This window comes from Episyrphus balteatus, chromosome 3 (assembly GCF_945859705.1).
Source record: "Episyrphus balteatus chromosome 3, idEpiBalt1.1, whole genome shotgun sequence".
Classification (NCBI taxonomy): domain Eukaryota; kingdom Metazoa; phylum Arthropoda; class Insecta; order Diptera; family Syrphidae; genus Episyrphus; species Episyrphus balteatus.
The window spans coordinates 62960667-62980020 of NC_079136.1; the positions used below are offsets into that span (position 1 = coordinate 62960667).

General features: G+C 33.4%; 3 protein-coding genes across 3 annotated transcripts; 1 reads left to right on the forward strand and 2 right to left on the reverse strand.

Moving 5' to 3' along the window:
• Window positions 1–206: 206 nt before the first annotated feature.
• On the reverse strand, window positions 207–7691 carry LOC129915762 (cysteine protease ATG4C). Its single transcript, XM_055995428.1, has 7 exons — window positions 7545–7691; window positions 6571–7432; window positions 4885–5080; window positions 4563–4639; window positions 4208–4495; window positions 953–1149; window positions 207–884 (listed from the first exon to the last, which is right to left on the reverse strand). The coding sequence occupies exons 2-7, from the start codon at window positions 7430–7432 to the stop codon at window positions 630–632; spliced, it is 1875 nt and encodes a 624-aa protein (XP_055851403.1). The 5' UTR covers window positions 7545–7691; the 3' UTR covers window positions 207–629.
• Window positions 7692–11121: 3430 nt separating this feature from the next.
• Window positions 11122–12347, forward strand: LOC129915770 (COP9 signalosome complex subunit 6). The gene has a single exon (XM_055995443.1). The coding sequence runs from the start codon at window positions 11257–11259 to the stop codon at window positions 12247–12249; it is 993 nt and encodes a 330-aa protein (XP_055851418.1). The 5' UTR covers window positions 11122–11256; the 3' UTR covers window positions 12250–12347.
• Window positions 12348–15348: 3001 nt separating this feature from the next.
• LOC129915772 (diphthine methyl ester synthase) lies at window positions 15349–16535 on the reverse strand. Its single transcript, XM_055995447.1, has 2 exons — window positions 16260–16535; window positions 15349–16168 (listed from the first exon to the last, which is right to left on the reverse strand). The coding sequence occupies exons 1-2, from the start codon at window positions 16392–16394 to the stop codon at window positions 15461–15463; spliced, it is 843 nt and encodes a 280-aa protein (XP_055851422.1). The 5' UTR covers window positions 16395–16535; the 3' UTR covers window positions 15349–15460.
• Window positions 16536–19354: the final 2819 nt, after the last annotated feature.

Below are 19354 nucleotides of genomic sequence, written 5' to 3' on the forward strand. Positions count from 1 at the left end.
TTTTATTATTTATGTATATTGTTAAACATTTTTCAGATCATTGTTTTGTTATAAGAATAATTTAATTAATTAAATTTTTTTAATGTACTGACGCCGAACATTTAGCAAAAATATGAATTATAATTAATTTATACAATTATGTAATTTTAAATAACGTTATTTGTTATTATTTTTTTTTAATATAAATGAAATGTATATAATTTATATATGTATGAACTTAGAATCTATAACATGCACATATGTAAATATTCGCAATGAAAATAAAAAGAAAAATATTTGGAAAATCGCATGTAAAAAAAAATTATTAATGTCATAAAAAAAAGGATCGCGCGGAATTGTTAAGATTAAACTTAAAAAATTAAAGAAAATATCCTTAAAGTCAAATTTTGTTTAAAAGAATGAGATGATTGAAATGAAACACTAGTTCTACACTTAACTAAGAATACTTTTTTCAAATGATTTTTTTACGAGAAAACCGTTAATAACATAAAATCAGAAATCGATGAGATTTGAGTTTTTTTTTTGAGTTTTTCTTTTGTTTCTATGACCGCACTTAACATAGGTAGGTAGATCAGTTTATATTAAGATGGGAGATAGTTGTAAACGCACACAATATAAGTTTTTTTCGATTACAGAATCACAAACTCTTCGGTTTCACCGTCATCGTCGTCGACAGCATGGTCACGGCTACCACATAGTTCGTGTTGAAGTTGAGCCAGTTGACGCTGCAATGGTTTGTAAACAGATTCATGGGGTTCGTCTTTTTCTTGGTCAACATAACTGCCCCGAGAGAATGTGAACATGGGATAATTCATTTCGGGACATTGTGAGGGACTTCCTTCGTGAGCTGTTTGAGCTGAAGCGAATCTTATTGGATGTAAGTACTGAAATAAAAAAAAAATCATAATTAAAACAAATATATTTATTATGTAGTTGAAAGCATTTTTGTTACCATTTTAACATTTTCGACAAAATTATCGAAATCTGTTTTGGTCTGGCAATAGAATCCAATGCAGCAGCTTGGATCCATTTTTGCGGTTTTCAATTTTCTTGGAGACTTGCAGTGGAAAGAATTTACACAGAAATTTTCTTGGTTTACATCAACCATTTCTTGACAGTAGTGAGGATCCAAGTGTATAAGTTTGTCCTCTGAAAGGTAAGAAAATAAGGTGTTTAATTTTTAAAATTTTATTTGAATGAAATGGAGAAGACATGAGGAAGATGAAAGCCTGCTATGTATATCTCTATATACAAGTACCAGTAGTAAACAGCTTCTATTTGATTGTGTTAAGGTTTTTCCGATTCAGATTGTTTAAGTCTTTCAGATTCAAATAAAATAACCGTCGCGGTTTATGGTTTAATTTAAATTCAACTCGAGTTTAAGAGACCAACCTGGAATTTCATTGACTTCCAAAATTAATTACTCTAGCTTACAATACCTTTTGCTTTGACATATTGAGTTGCATTCTGAAAGTTGGCACTGAGCGTGGGCCAAATTTAAAAACACTGCGATGATCTTAGTTGATAACCCAAAAGATGGAAATGTTCAATGAACGAAGGATGCATGTCAGTGAAAAAATTATGAAGATCCCAATCAATGGCATGTTTTGTCATTAAATTAACCTAATATATTCCTAAGTAGTATGAGGTCTAAAACTTTTAGAAGCTCTTCGCCAAAACCTATTAGCCATGCCATAAGAAAACCAATTATAGATTTTACTGTCTCTTCGAAAAAACACCCTTTCACCTAAATTTTTTTTATGAAAACTCTTTATTCTTGCTTTCTTTCCCAAATTCAATGTTTTTACCAAGTTTCATTAGGGTGGCCCATCATTTTTATTTTCACTCAAAAACACCCTTTTAACAATGATATTCTTATAGACACTTTAGATTCTTGTTTCTTATCGCAAAAGTAACATAGTTGCTGAATTTCAATAGGGTACCACTAGTATTACGCTAATATTACACACTTTTTCGAATATACCTATATTTTCTCTACACCTTAAAGAACACCCTTTCACTTTATTTTATTCGTAATTCCCATGGGAAAGACAACATTTTTAATAAATTTCCTAAGTGTAACTTTAATACCATTGATTTTATAGGACTTATCGAGGATTTTCCTTATTTAACAAGAAAAAAAAACACCCTTTCACCTAAAATATTTTTAAAGACTACTTAGATTCTTGGTTTCATTTTGTCCCAGTTTTTGTGGTACTGTACTAATTCCAAATTTTATCATTTAAAAAAAAAACATCCTTTCAAGATATTTTTGTAGACTCTGTTGATTCTTAGTTTTTATAACAGAAATAACTTTTTCACCAAGTTTAAAAAACTAAGAAAAAAGTATTTTTAAGAACTTTATGAATCCTTTGTCTCTGCTTTAACCTTCATCCCGAATTTCATAAATGTATCATGTTTTTCACATGGGTTTCGGTTATATTTTACCTGTTGAGGTCGAAAAACAAGCACCCTTGTTTTTAATCGGCTTTAACTTTTTTTAGAGCAATCGTATTGACTTTATTTTTATGTCATTAGATTCAGCATCAAAAAATACCTTAAACACATGTGTCATATTCCGCAAACAATTTTTTTCACTATATTTTGGACCTTCACCCCTCCCTCTTGTCCACGAAAAAAACACCCTTTCACCCCACTTTTTTTATAGACTTTTTTTTATACTTGGTTCTTATCCCAAAAGCAAACTTTTTGCCAAGTTTCCTGAGTGTAACAATTTTTTTTTTTAAACTTGTACTATAAAAGCTTTTGTGTGGACCTTAGGATGCGGTCTTAATAAAAAAAATTTTATAACAAGACAAAAAAAAATAGTTAAAGTACCTTGTAAGTCTTAATTAGCTTGTACTTATAAAATAATTTAAATTATAAAAATAAATTAATTAAACTTAACCTAAACACAGAACAAAATAAAAACTTTGTTATAAACAATATTTTAAAATAAAACACGAGCACACTTCCCTCAGTCCCATTTAATATATAAATTACCGAAAAGTCAAACCTTATCGTAATATGAAATAAATTACTATCAATTTCTCTATTTGCTCTCGAAAAATGTTTAAATTTGATGAAGCCCACACCCACTTCACCTCACAATGATGTCAAGGTCTTCTTTCAAATTTGCACTTAAACCTAAAACACATTTCACCTTGAGAATTTTCTCTAAACATGCTCGAAGGAGTTCCTCTTAAAAACAAACTATACACATCACCTTCATCTTAATTACTCATAAATTTCATTCAATCGTGATGTATACATATGTACATCATTTTAACTCAAGAACATAAACATTTTTTTTTTTTTCATTACGTATTAAATATTTTAAACAAACTAGAAGAAAATCAGATGATTTCTTATTCCCAATAATGTTTCTCGTCAAAATAAAAAACCATCACAGTTTAATTACACTTAATTACTCAACACAAAATCACGACCTAGCCAATTTTCTTTGCAACAATTTTTTTAATTTCCGTGAAGAGACTATCACGATTAATCTATTAACCAGAAATAAAAACCCCCATTCTTCTTGGAAGTATTTATTAGCAATATGTTTTGGCTATTTATGATAAACAACTATAAAACAATCTCAACATATAGGCTATAATCATATTGTAGCAGCAGCAGTGGTATGAGTCATTCCCACGCGCGCATTCTTATGGTAAATCCGTTGTCATTTTTTTTAAAGAATTTAAGTATATTCTGACCAATAAATTCATGTGAAGTAATTTTCCCAAAAAAAAAAAAAAAATACTTAATCTGGTTTGTCCCATTGATCATGAAAAAATGAAAAAAAAAATGATAATAAAAAACCTGAGTGAATTATTATTCCACTTTACACACAGCCACAAAAAACCCTCAGAAACAACAATTTAAAGAAAAATTAATTATTAATCAGCAGAAAAAAAATTGTAAACGAAAATAATAATAAATTCCAATGTGCAAACAAAAATACAAAAATGAAAAAAATAAAAAAAACAACCAAATTACATTACTCAATGTCAATATAAAGCTAAAAGCTGATTGTTATTGTTGTGTTGTTGGGTAGTCTTTGCATTAAAAATCATGTGACTAAATAAAAAAAAAGCAATGCACAATGCCCGCCCATTCCATTAAAAGAATTTAGCACTTCTCTTGGAGCATGAATTTGTTTTCTGATATGATTAGAATCTTTAGATGAATTGAGACAACTTACCTTGGAATCCAACAAAGTAAAGGGAATGTTTTGGTCTTCCACCAATAACTCCAATACAATACTCAGTACTAAGAAGGAGTTTGAGGCAATGGGCATAGGCGGGGTTAAGTTTTTCGGTTCCTAAACGCAATGGAATCAAAATGATTAGGGATTTCCAATAGACCTGCTGTTGTTGTGGAGGATGCACACCAGATGGATCCTCGGGCTGTTTTCGATTTGTCTGCCATGGAACGTATTTAGTTGTTCTGTCCGGGATGAAACATTCATCATGAATGTCTTGAATGTAAACTATACAAAAAAGAAAATTGATAAGCCTCTTTTCTCCTTATCGAGGGGAGTTTCAAATTAAACTTACTTGTGCAATCTTGCGCCACATAGATGACGATGTTATCGAAATCAGCATTTTCTTGTGCTGCATTCTTTACTGCTTGCCTAGAAACAACACAAAAATTTAAACTTGCTAAACTCATTCAACCTTACTCTGAATGAAAACTTCTCCCAAATCGAGTTCGGGAAGAGTGCTCCCAATCAAAAAGTTTATAGAAGTTTTGTCCTTTTTTTGCTTTTTCATCATTATCAACAGAAAAGGAATGCTATTCTTGGAAGTTTTCGATTGGGAGCCATTCTCCCGAACACAATTCATTCAGTATCGGGTTGATTAAAGTCTCTTTGCTTACCTAAGAAGATGAGACACAGAAGCTGGGCCATACCAGTCGCCTGGTTTCTTGCCCATTTCTTGTCCCAAGTTGACTAGAGCGTGAATAGAAAAAGGACTGTTCTTCGAAGAACTATCACCGAACCATTTGATTATCTTTCGGTGTAAGTTATCTTCATAAGTGGAATGCAGCTGCGTCTCAGGATCCCAACGCCAACCTGTATTAAACATTAAAAATCAATTCATTTTCATACACCCATGTTCCGCATTTCGATTTCACGTGAAATGAAATTTCATTTTCTACATTTCGATCGATTTCGAAAACTTCGAACTTTCAAATTTTCAATTTTTGATAGAAAAATTAAGCAGAAGATAACAGAAACTGCCAACCTGCCACGAACTTGACGTGTGGCCCAGTGGTTAAGGCATTGTATTGCTAATTCAACGTGCTCTGCACACGTGAGTTCTTTTCCTGGGGCGAAATCGGCTAACACGATAATCAATAATTCGTCGGCGGATAGCAAAAGTGTTGTTAATCCACTTTTTACCGAAAATAAGATAATGATGCAGTTTTACTAATTTGAGGGTGAATTTGAAAAACGTTTTTTGTTTAAAAAAATTTCTTCAGCAGATAATATAATTAAATGGAACATAGAACAATAAAAACAGGTAAGTAGCCTTCTGAAAATGACACCCGAGTATTCTTGATTGTTCTAAGTCCCATCATATTTTGTTTTGAGTTCACTTTTTATTTAAAGAAAGTGCGTACTTGTATAGGAATTGTTCTATGTCCAATTTTGGGTTTTAAGTTTTTAAAAATATTTAAAAACAGTATGTATTTACTAATGAAGTAAGTTTGTATGGTTTATTCAAAACAAAAGAGCAAACTTTAATAAAAAACATAACTTGAACGAGCAAAAAAATATCGCTTTCAATCAATTTAAAACTAAAAAACCGTCCCCTAGAAAATGACAGAGCAATCCTTGCTTTTTAATCAAATAATAATCAAAATCGAAGTTTTTTGGGTATCAACTATCGACTATCGTGTTAGCCTATTTCGCCCCTGTTCTCGTTATTTTTTTGGTTCAATCTAAAATGTATGTATTAATTTAATGTATTTTGTGCTGAATTAACAACAAATAAGCATCACTAAATAATGAAAATAAATAAGTTTTGATAATTTTTTGGCCAAAAATTGCAAATAATGCAACATTTCACAAACAGAAATAAATAGTGAATTCAATTCGATCAGAAAATGTAAATGAGTGAAATGCAAAACACCTAATTTTAATTTTGGGCCATTCCAAAGTAACGTAGATGACATATTGCCGCTTGTTTTCAGTATTATATCATTGAAGAAGCAATCTTTTTTTTTAAACTTGGGCTCATGATAAACTTGATGTTCTAGAAGTTTCACAAAAAACTAATAAAACTTAACCAAATTATTCCAAGATAAAGACATTCTCCGTTACTGTCTTTGTCTGTGTATAATTAAGCTACTGTTTTTTTAATTAGATTTTCCGGGAAACTTCTGGAACTTAAACTTTATTATGAGCCCTTGAGACCCACAAAGTTTTAAGAAAAAAAGATTGCTTCCTCAACAAGATATACTTTATAACAAGCGTCAAAATGTTCTAAAAGTTAAAATGGAATGGCCGTGAATTCGCAAAAAGATAGACTTAAAAAATCATTTAAAAAAAAAACTTACTTCTTCCTAGAAAATGACAGAGCAATCCTTGCGCCAGCAACATCTGTCCACTGCGCAACATACATCCCCAACCACAGTCAGAGGTATAATTTGAGCCATTCATAATTGGAAATTCTCGACGATATGTCATCCAAAGTCGACTATAAAAGTCCCTCTTGAAACCCTCAATCCCTTCCTCCCAGGGATTCTCAGCCGCTTGATTTTCAATGGCATCCATTCCGAGTTCTTGTGCTACCAAACTTTCATCAACTTGAATCTCAATCTGATGGACAGCTGTTAAGCCACCACCTTTAATTGGTTCTAAATTAGCTGTCAATTCAGCCGAACTTTCCATCGAAGTTGGTGGAGTGTATTTTCGATGGTAGCATCGACCAAGAAGCCAAACTGGCTGTTCTTTCGAAAAGTTGGAACGTATTTTACCACTCCAACCGTACTTGACATTGTGCCACATTGAGAGCAACTTTGATTCCATGCCTTTGGTTGGTGTCCGGCCAGCAGAATTACTTGGCGATGGATCGTCTTCAGGAGGAGCTGCAGCAGAAGAAGCAAATGGTGGAGTGGATATTGTTGTTGAGGGAATTGGAGCAGTTGCTTGTCCACTACTACAACCGCCAGCGTAAAATTGGCTAAAAGCGTTCATAAATCGTGAAGTTGATATTTTACGCTGGGGAGTTGAAGTTTCTGATTTGCTTCCTCCCCGATTTGTAACACTACTTGAATTGAGTGTAGCAACATCATGATGATGACCAACAATCTGTTGTGGAATTGCTGGTTGTTCTTCTTCCACTGCAGTTGTTGTTTGAGTGGGGTAAAAATTTAACTTTTCATCGGTTAACTTGGACAGTAATCCATCATAGCTCATCTACGCGAATTAGTAGGTAATAATAATAATTGTTTAAATTCATTATCCAATACTACTTTATAAGATAATAATAATTGTGAGTTGAAAAATATATATTCTTTTGTGGACTTACCGTTGAGTAATTTTGATAATGCTTATCTTTGTAATCAGTTTGCGCGATTGTTAATACAAATAGAATTCTTCTCAAAAAAGTACAATACAAAAAAAAATATAGCAAAAAGCAACTACGCCAAAAGAGAAAAATACATCTCAGCTGATTTTTTAATATATTTGACGTTTGATATAGAAGATATATCGGAAAAAATCGCATGAGAGAAATTTGAAAACTGAATAGAGGGTGTTTTAGTTTTTTTTATTTATGAGGTTTTTCATTCATTTTTGGTGAAATTTTTTTTATCGTTTTCCAAAATAATTTAAGTTAAGGCTTGACCACACTGAAGGCTTGGCCACACCGGAGGGTATGCGGTAGCGGTACGGGTAGCGGTAACGATATTTTTATGAAAAAAATTCCACATCTGAACGTTGATATGTCAGTTTGAAATTTTGTTCATACAAGTACCGTTACCTCTACCCATACCGCTACCGCATACCCTCCGGTGTGGCCAAGCCTTGAAGGGTATATGCGGTAGCGGTACGGGTAATTGTATGAAAAATATTCCACACCTAAACGTTGTTTGGAATTTTTTTCATACAATTACCCGTACCGCTACCGCATATACCCTATTCGGTGTGGTCAAGCCTTTAAGGTCCTTAAGGCTTGGCCACACCGGAGGGTATGCGGTAGAGGTACGGGTAGCGGTAACGATATTTGTATGAAAAAAATTCCACATCTGAACGTTGATATGTCAGTTTGGAATTTTTTTCATACAAGTACCGTTACCTCTACCCGTACCGCTACCGCATACCCTCCGGTGTGGCCAAGCCTTTATTGTGAGTAATGCCCACTTTTCACGAGTCGATTTTAGCCGCGCGATATGTCGGTCGATTAGGATTTTTCTATGGGGATGTCACTTAAGTCGCCTGCGACTTACGTTCACACGAGTCGAAAAGCTTCGCCGCACGGCAAAAATCGACTCGTGAAAAGTCCCCATAACATTCAACTTTCGATGCGATAAAAGTCGATGGAATCGATAAAAATATCTGTTTTGGTACCTTACCTATTGTGTATCTCTTTCCACAAAGATATTTGTTATTGTGAATTATGATTTGGATTTTAGTCGATAGCAAAATTGTAAACGAAAAGGATCCAACGATTAAACAAAAATATCGTACACAAAAGAGATTCACAATAGCCGTTTTTTATTATCACTTGATCCATATAGATCATTAATTAAAATGTATTACAACAACTACATGAGATCTTGCAAGATCACGATTCATGATCCTGATGAAAAGCAAGATCACGATTCGTGATCCTGATGAAAAGCAAGATCTCATATAGTTGTTGTAATACATTTTAATTAATGATCTATATGGATCAAGTGATAATAAAAAACGTCTAATGCCAAAGTACCTTTTTAGCTGATCGACAAAGGTCGTCTATCGACAGAGATTCACAATGGCTGCGTTCATTTGGGAACATTTTTCTACTGTTTAAAGCCTGGTACACAGCTGAAGCGAAAAGAAATTTTCCATACAAAATTTCGTTAACGAAATCCTGAACGGAAAATTTCGTTTTGCTTTTCGTTTTTCAGTACGCAGCTCTAGCGAAAAATTTGAGAGTTTTCACTCATTTGTCAATTACTTTTTACTGTCCTGTGCATTTTTCTTGACTCCAAGAGCAGTGTTGGCGGTTTTTTCACTTTTAATTCATTTATTTCTTGCTTTAAAATTTATTTTTTGTTGATTTTTCTTGATTTTAAACTAATTTTGAATTTTTTTTATTTTGACTTTGATAGAATAGGTACTCGATGATATTTTTTCGTTAGCATTTTCGTTGTCGACTTTGGAGACTTGAAAATTGTTCGTTTCGAATCAGCAGCGTACTAGGCTTAAAAGATAAAATCCATGATTTAAAATCAAAACCAATTAAAAAAGGAAATTCTTTGTTGTTTTTGTAGTTGTTTTTTAAATTTCGATAAGACATGTATAAAAGAGCTATACAAGCTATTCCGAAGCTATCTGTCAAATCTCAAAGCTACGGTAGAGCTTCGGTAAAGCTTCGTTTAAGTTTCTTATAGACCTTCTAAGCACATTCTTATAAAGGGTCAAACTTGTGTAACGTTCTCCTATTTCCATGCCCAACAACCTTCCTTAAGTTAAAGAGAAGTTGAAATATAGCTTCTGTAATACCTTTACCAAAGCTGAAATGTTAGTTAGGTCAGCTGCGTACTAGCATGAGTATCTATGTCTCCTATATATTTTTGAACAAATAAATTTGAAAATATAAGATAAAACAAAATGTGTGTATTATTCATTGTGTGAGTATTCAAGAGATATTTAAGCTTGAAGATGTGTACCGGCTTTGAATCCACAAATTGAATCGTTTATTTTCAAAACATGATAAAGCCAGAACCGGATGGAGTCGGAAGCTACTGTCAATTGTTGTTGTTTTCTTTGTATTTCCGACAAGCTTTCATCCGTCGAGTGCGGTTGCGAGCGCTGTTCCCCTCCGTTTTCATCCGACGATCCAAAAATTATAGTTCTGGCTTAAGTCCATTTTGAATATTTTTTCTTAAACCCACAAAAAGGTTAATATTATTAATTGTTATGAATTCAAATCTTGATCAGTAATTGATACATAAGGATAATATTTGCTCTGCGACCGACGAAATCAAATAAAGCAAAACAGCAAAAAAACAAGATCAAAGAGAAACGTCAAATGAGTCTCAAAATTTTCGACCGGAGACTCAGGGCCAGTTATACAAATATATAATCCGTGGTTCAGCAACTTTTATCTTCTGAAATCGGTGGTAAGGTTCCGGTTTGGCACTGGTGCAAGGTCCACACATGTAAAAATAGTCACATACATGCTTGAACCGAAGTTGACCCGCAGCTAATCCACCGAAATCGGTGGGTTAAATTACTGATCCGAAGCTGAACCACGTTTGTACAACTGCCCCTCAGTGCCAGTTGTATAATCGTGGATCAGCCTTGGTTCAGGAATTTAACCCACCGATTTTGGCGGATAAGCTGCGGGTCAACGTCGGTTCAAGCATGAATGTGTCTATTTATTCATATATGAACCTTGAACCACTGCTAAACTTCAGCCTTGCTACCGATTTCAGAAGATAAAAGTTGCTGATCCACGGATTAAATATTTGTACAACTGGCCCTCAGAGGGGTAAAAAATCTTCCTTCCCTTTTTATCAAACTTTCTTTCTCCTTTGCTCTTATGTGCATCTTGAACTTTGCGTCTTCGTGTAGAAGCAGGGGCGAACTACGGCATACGTTCGTTAACGTTTTAACTGTATTGCTCTCTCTATTTAGTAAGAAGAAAGTGATAGAGACATATAAAGCGTCAATACGTTAACGTACGTATGCCATAGTTCGACCCCAGACGTACTAGACTTTAACCGAATTCACAAGGCCTAAGTTTTACTCTCCATCTCCACTCCCAAAATTTCCTGTGCGCTCTCGGTCTAGTTGTACTCAACAATAACATGAATTGCATGAAAAATGAAACAGGCCTCTAGATATTTTGTTTGCCGTGTAAAACCTACATTGCGTTTTAACCTTAAATTCTTTATGATTTTTATTTCTGTCAAATTTTTAAAGTTTTGTGCAAAACTTTTGTTTTATCTCAAAAAATACATCAATTTTCACAAAAAATAATTTAATTTAATTTTACATCGCCCCAAATTAAATCAAATCAAACTAAGAAAATGGAAAGTATGGAAGTAGATTTTGGAGATATTCCAACAACATCAGAAAAGGCCACCAATAAAACACCATCAGCTGGTGGTGCTTCAAACATAATGGCCGGTCCTGGAACTGTCCCCTCAGTCACAATATCCTTGCATCCGTTAGTCATAATGAATATATCCGAACATTGGACTCGTATTCGTGCTCAAGCTGGCGAACATCGTCAAGTCTATGGTGCTTTGATAGGCAAACAAAAAGGCCGCAATATCGAAGTAATGAATTCCTTTGAATTGAAAACTGACGAAGTCGGTGAAGATGTCATCATCAATTTGGACTATTACAATACCAAGGAAGCTCAATACAAACAGGTATTCAGTGAATTAGATTTCATTGGTTGGTATACAACCGGCGAACAGCCCACCGAGAAGGAAATCAAAATTCAGAAACAAATTGCCGACATTAACGAGTGTCCAATTATGTTGCAACTGAATCCGGTTTCTCGGAATGTTGATCAGTTGCCATTAAAACTTTATGAATCTGTGATTGATATTGTCCAAGGTGAAGCGACTATGTTGCTTGTCCCACTCGTTTATACTTTGGCAACCGAGGAAGCTGAACGAATTGGCGTTGATCATGTTGCCAGAATGTCTACCAATGAAACGGGAGAAAAGTCAGTTGTAGCTGAGCATTTGGTAGCTCAAGATAGTGCAATTAAAATGTTGAATACTCGCATTAAAATTGTACTCAAATACATTAAAGATGTTGAAGCTGGAAAGTTAGAGCCGAATCAAGAGATTCTTAGAGAAGCATATTCGTTGAGTCATCGTTTGCCTGTGATGCAAGGCCCTGGATTTAAGGAGGAGTTTTACACACAATGCAATGATGTGGGTTTGATTACTTATTTGGGAGCTTTGACTAAAGGTTGCAATGATATGAATCATTTTGTTAATAAATTCAATGTATTGTATGATCGTCAAGGTTCAGGAAGGAGAATGCGAGGGCTTTTTTACTAAAAATGCGCTTTGGTCGAATTCTCTTGTAATCTGTTATATAAATATATGATTTACTTAGCTACTAAGCTTTCTCAATAAATTAAAAGAAAACAAAAATACATTCTCATTTTTAATTTTAATTATAATTTTATTTTTGAATGAAGAAAATCAAATATTGTTTAAAGTGTTATTATTTTTTGTTCTCTAAAAATATAATGGAACAATATTGTTTCGATGTTATGCATTTGCATCAGACATTTCATTTATTTTTAGTAGACAAGCTCAACACAAACATAATTGTTAAAAAATGAGCCAAGTTCCCATATATTCAATATAAATCTCGCTCGAAAGACAAAAGCAAGTTCTAAGTTTTGGTCTTTGAATTAATTAAATTTTGATTGTTTGGTTTAAGATTTTGCATTTTTTAAATTGTTTTGAAATTTACTCAATTAATATTTAAAACCAAATTTTAGAACTTGGTGCCCTTTAATATCTTAATACTTTTTAGCGAGACTTTTCCCTCTAGGACTCTGTGAAGAAGTCGGCCGTAAGATAATCAAAAGTGCTACCGATTTCGAGATTCGAGACTAATTTGAGTGCCTTCGATCTAATAAAACCATACTATTCACTTTGGATTAAAGTGAATTTTAAGTCAGAAATGAAGAAAATGGTTCTATGACGGGTACCGTTACTAACGGTTTAATTTTTTTTTAATTTCAAAAGTAGGAAGTATATTTCCGATATTCCAGCCGAATGGCATCTAGATTCATTAGTTTTTTTTTTTTTGTAATGTCTGTGAAAGCACGTACCACTTCTTTTTATAAATACATTTTAAATGTACTAAATTGTAATTTGTGTATGCAGAAAGTATGAAACATAAGAATATACTTATTTCAGGAAAAAAAGCACCCTAGTACTACCTACCTACGCTAGTTTCTTCTGTGAACTTTTGCCCATTAGATAAAGTGTTTTTATTTTGTGTCTTAAATTTGCAAACTGTTTTTTATTTATTTATTTGCGTTGTTGGAAAATGTTCACAAAAATAAACAATTGAAAGTGTATTTAATAAACTTTATTTCGAAAAACAGCAGCAAAAATTTCTTTCGTCGTCGAAAAAGGTGTCCGCCAAGAAAAAGGTGTCGTAAATCCATGCGAACGTAAAACAATAACACAAAACTTCAAATTCGCCTCCTAAAAGGTTCGACTTCGTATTCCATAATTAGGCCACCAGATCATAGACACCCTATTACGATTGTCAACTATCAATTGATAGTTGATAAATACTGATATTTGGTGTTTTAAAATCTAATTTGGGGGAAAACTGGTAATTTTTTAATGGAATTTTTCAATTACATTTCAAATAATAACGGTTTGCATCATTCTTTGTTTTTAACTTTTTTGCAAATTAGTTAATAAGAGATCGAAATTTATTTTTTAGCTGCGTTCCTTTGGAAATATTTATCTACTTTTTAATACTTAAAACTACTTTGATCTACTTTACTATACTGAAAAAGTAGTTCAAAGCAGCTTTAAGTACTAAAAAGTAGATAAATATTTCCAAAGGAACGCAGCTTTTATCACCTATCAATTGATAGTTGACAATCGTAATAGGGTGTCTATGATCTGGTGGGTTAAAAAAATGTATGAAGTATATGGAAGTAGGAAAAATCTATAAAACATGTAGCGAAATTTGGGTGTCAGCTTTTTCATGATGTTAGGTGCTTTTTCTTCAAATCGATAATTACTTTTGCAGTTTAATTCAAGAAAAGGAAGCAGTAAATACGTTACTTTATTCAAACGAAGTTTGGTTCCGGTTTTTGATAAATCACCGTGAGAAAAATTGGATTTATCAAGAGTAAACTCCAAGAACCCTATGAAAGATAGAATTCATTGGTTGAGAATGCATTCCCCTTATTTAAATGAGCTGGTCTGTATGTTTTCTCGATGTATACTTGATAAGAAGTCTTTGGAAAATCCTAGTGAGGAGAATTTTTGCGGTAAAAAGCCGTACAGTGATATCAAGGCTTAAAACATGTTCTCAAGACGGAATGGCTTTAAATTGAACCGCAACTTTTAAATATTTAATCCATTTCATGAGAAAGACAGCATTTGAATAGATTTCTCTCAAAATTTTTGAATGATTATAGTTTCACGTTTGTGCACATTTTGGTACATGGGATATAAAAATATAGAACGCTTATCAAGAAATTATTTTTTTCTATAAAATTTTCAAAATTGATTGTTTGCACTTGCTGTATGCTATGCGGGTCCAAACAAAAATCGTATTAAGTTGCCCCAACTCCCCTACATTCATAAGGTGTTATAAACTTCTATTACGATTGTCAATTACCAACTAAATGAACTACTAAAAGAACACCATATATAGGCTACTTCGACATATCCAAGCTAAGGCCATTAAGAAGCATTTCAACCGACCTCTAGTTCTTGGAGTTATAAAAGGACCTGGCTGTTTAGGTTGGGGATCCTATCGTCGGGGTAACTGCCCGGACAGGACATGTCTCGGATAGGAACGGATTTACTGATAATGAAACCTGTAAATGAAATTAGAATAACAAATAACATTAAGAGCAACAGATTTATGAATTGTTGCCGTTGGATTTCTTCCTTTAATTGGAAAATGGAAATTGCTTTGTGGACTGTTAAATTCTAGTCTATTGTCGAATCGAATGAATTATAGCCACTTTCCATGAGTGGCACCATTTTCATTAAAGAAACTAAACTCAGTATATTCCATGCTTTCTTCTGTTAAATAAAGAATTCAAGTCAACAAAGATGCTGCAGATATCAGCAACGCTTGTTTTGGCGCAAAACTCGAATACAATGCTTACTTTTGAAACCTAATTAAGCTCTTAAATACAATTTAAAATAGAGGTCTAAAATTGATGAATATTAGAGCAAAATTTAAATCTTTCGAACACTGACAAGGGCCTACTGTTATCATGTCCAAACACATCCTCAGACGTAATTTGACCTCAGATGTCCCTTTTATGACCTTACGATAGCCAATAACGCTCTAATAACAAATAGAATTGCTTGCAAGTTTTAAAAAGTGGACCGTAATCTAGAATAAAAAGTTATAAAAGTACTCAAAACCAAAAATTTCAATTTGCCTCCATGCGAATATAACATTCTGGCAATCTTTCTATTTTTTTTATAAAAATAATCATTATATATTTATTTCGGTGGAATTATTATAATTAATACACACTCGTCAGTTATTGTACTCTTCTAACTTGATTGTCGCATATTGTTGCAGGAATTCAACTTCCAGCGGATGCATATCCTTCGCAGGAATAACCATCGAATGCAGCGGTCCTCCCAAATCTGTACTACTCATTTGTCTCAAAGTACAAACAACAATTTGTTGATTATCATGACCAACACGAGCCAATCCAACACACAACGATTTCTCATTCAAAACTGTATTCTTCTCCAGAGCATCTTTCTTCTCAACAATTGTCAAAACTTGTGTGGCAGCTTCTTGAACACTCATAAACCTTGGTGGCAAATATTCTTTTCGTCTACGCATCAACGACTCCAAAGTTGGTTCTTTAACTTTGATATCCAACAAACAAAGCGTGTGCATATTATTCAAGCGATTTAACTTAATTTTATCATAGAAGCTATCTGGCTTCCAGGTTTCATCCCAATAAGGAATGGACACAGTCTCACCGAATTTGTACAGCTGCAAACCGCAGCAACCGATTGCATTCATGATGGATGCATTATGAATGACCTTGTAAGAGATTTTCTTCTCTTTGGCTCGCAAAATGAAATCGGTGTGTGTGGTTGCACCGAATGGATCACCAACGACGAGAAGGGCAACATCTTCTGTCTCGGCTCCAGCTAATATCTCATCGGCACCTTGTTCAACAAGATCCCGATCAGCTATTAATAATGGTCGTCCATAGAATTCTTCCTTTTAATTACAAAATGGACAAAAAAAATAATACAAAACAAAAGAATGTTTTAGTTTTTGTTTGTTCTTAATGCAAACTTGATTAACTTACCAGCTCTTCCTTTGGACAACCTAGAATTGATGTGTAAGATTCAAGAAATACTCTCTGGCATTTGCGAACTATTTCTAAGCCTTTGACTGTTATATCTTTTGGATCACCAAGACCGAGGCCAATTAAGTAAAACATTTCTCACAAAGTTAAGGACTGGAATTGGACGAGACTACAAAGAAAAAATAACCGAGAGACGAGCAGAGCGAGACCTAAAGCGACACGTGCTGTTGCGCTGTAATATAGAAGTAGATGATATTATATTTGCACTTTGTTGTTGTTTACCATTTGACATTTGTTGGCGGCATCGGATTTTTCATTTCAAGGCCACAGTAAATGACCTGTCAAATTTGAAATTTTTATTGAAGCCATCTATTGGTGAATAGTGGAAGTATTTAAACTTGTAGATTAATTTTCATTAAGGTGGATACAAAATGATGATGCAAGGAATTGGCACAACATTTAGCCACATACATTGCGAGATTGGGTGCATTCAAGAACCTAGTGACTTATGTAGTCGCTCCATGGTATAAAAAGACAAGGTATGATTATTAGAGCCGCCATCTTACAAAATGGGGTAATAAGGTTTTGACGTTTGGCATTTGGCAAAGTCAAAAGCAACAACAACTTAGAAGACAAATTTGTTTACAACAACAATTTCAATGGGCTGGGCTGTCAAAACCTTAAGTAGCCATAAGTTTTGACAGTTCTCGATACTGAGTTTTTTCTAATGACCATACCTTCTCTATTTAGACCATGTAGTCGCTCGACTCGTTTTGATTGGCTGAATACAACTAAAAAATTAGTTAAAATTTTTTTAACACTCTATGATAGTTTTAAAAGAAAGCGCATAAAAATATTGACAAACAAAAATTAAAGGTGATAAAATCGGATAACTTCAAAAATCTTAAAAATATCAAAATCTATTTTAGAGCACATTTTAACAGCCCTACTCTGGCAAACCTCACAAGTTATGAGAGCCTCACAAGCTGCGCCGAATTCGACTTTGTGAGGTTTTCGTATCACAAAACGTCTGTTCGTTGTTTTCCCGCTTCAGGGCACTCTGAACCATCTCAATCAATTGTCAAAAAAATCAGAGTTTCAAGGGTTTTATTTTACATCGAACACCTCAGAACTTTATAGTTTCATCAGCTGATTTCGGTTTTGACATTTTTTTCTTCTATTTGTTTCTTATTTCATGAATTTCGTGAAAAATCTCATATTTACTACAGAAATTTTGTATCCACAAACAACAAATCACTTTTCGCACTCCATACAATTTTTTTGTCTTAAGCCTAGTACACTGCTGAAGGGAAACAAAAAATTTTGAAGTCTCCAAAGTCAACAGCGAACATGTTAACAAAAAAATACCACCGGGTATTATATCAAAGTAAAAATAATAAAAATACAAATAAAATTATTGAAGAAAAAACATCAGAAAATAAGTTTAAAAGCAAAAACAAAACAAATTTTATTTCGTTCAAGATTTCGTTAACGAAATTTTGTATGGAAAATTTCATTTCGCATCAGCAGCGTACCAGGGGTCGAATTACGGCACATGATTAGATCATACGTTAACGTTTTGACTATTTCTGTCTCTATTTAATTATTAGAAAACGATAGGGACACATAGCAACCATTCGTTAACGAATGTATGCCGTAATTCGACCCCAGGCTTTCCAGACAAACAATTTTGGTTCTATAAAGCTTTACAGATGCAATTGTTGCTTCTGTAAAGCATTATAGAAGCAAAATTGTTAGTACGGTTTAAATGATTACAGCTGATTGGATTTTGATAACTCTGAATTCCGCGCTCTGACAAAATACCCAGAGTTGTTTAGGGTGCTTTCAGAGCGAACATCGAACACAGAGGAAATAACTCTGGTTGAAAAAGGAGCTACAAAAAACGCTTGACACCGAATTTGGAGCAACCCAGAGTGCCCTAGAGCTTACAACGAACAAACTTAAAAACTTTTGAATTTGTGATCTGCTCTGAAAGAGGTCACAACTCACAAGTTGGATTTCTGCTTGTAAGAAGTTTGTAAGAAATAAATCGTCATAAAATTGAGTTATGATCACCATGTGAGGTTTTTGTGACTTGTGAGGTTTGCCAGAATAAGAGGTAAACCACAGATAGACCAATGATATGAGTGTTAGATCTTTGCCGAAAACCACATGCTTGTGATATGCGAAACAAGACAACGAAATGCTTGGGAAAAATCTCTGTAAAAATATTCATGTATAGATCATCACACATTGCTAGCCTAATAGCCTGTTTTTTTAGAGCCCAAAATGCGATAATTTCGCAAATCGTATAGGAAATTAATTTAATTTTAAATTAGAAGCTATTCGCGAATTTATTTCATTTAGAGCCGTTTGCTGAATCAAAACTTAAGCATTTATGTTCAACATAAATCCTTATGTGACAGGTTACGCAGAGGAAAAAGTAGAGAATAAGAGGTAATGTTCAACATAAATTATTTAAGTTTTGAATCAGCAAATTGCCCTTAGGCTGTAGTGAAAACACGTTATAAAAGTAAAGTTTGTAATACCACAGAGAGGCATACAATAACAAATGAACCAAATATTATTATGAAAAAAAAAAAAAAATAGTGTTAGTTTTCTGCAGACAAATTTTATGTCCGCGGGCATCAGTTATTGCTTGCGTAAAACAGAAGACTTCTTTAAATAAACTATAGAAATAAACTAGTATTTCGCTCGTACACTAACGTGTTTGCAGAACCATAATTTTCGTTCAGCATTTTTGTATAGGAATTACGATGCTGATGCATCGTACATATGTAACTTAGCGTTTCTTAAGACAGTCTTCATAATTATCTTAAGGAGTAAAAATATCAGTATCCTTACCTTGTTATGGGTTCTTCTTATGTCTTTATTAATAGCAAATTATAACATTGCAAGTTAAGGGAAACACAAAATATCCTACAATTTTTACCAAACTATTTATTGCAAATGTTAAAACCAAAACAACTACTGGTGTTATATAATCTGGCCAAGAGTGACGGGAATGTTTTAAAAAAATAATTGAAAATAAATCAACAAAAAACAATTATTGTTTCACCTGGCAAAATAAAAAA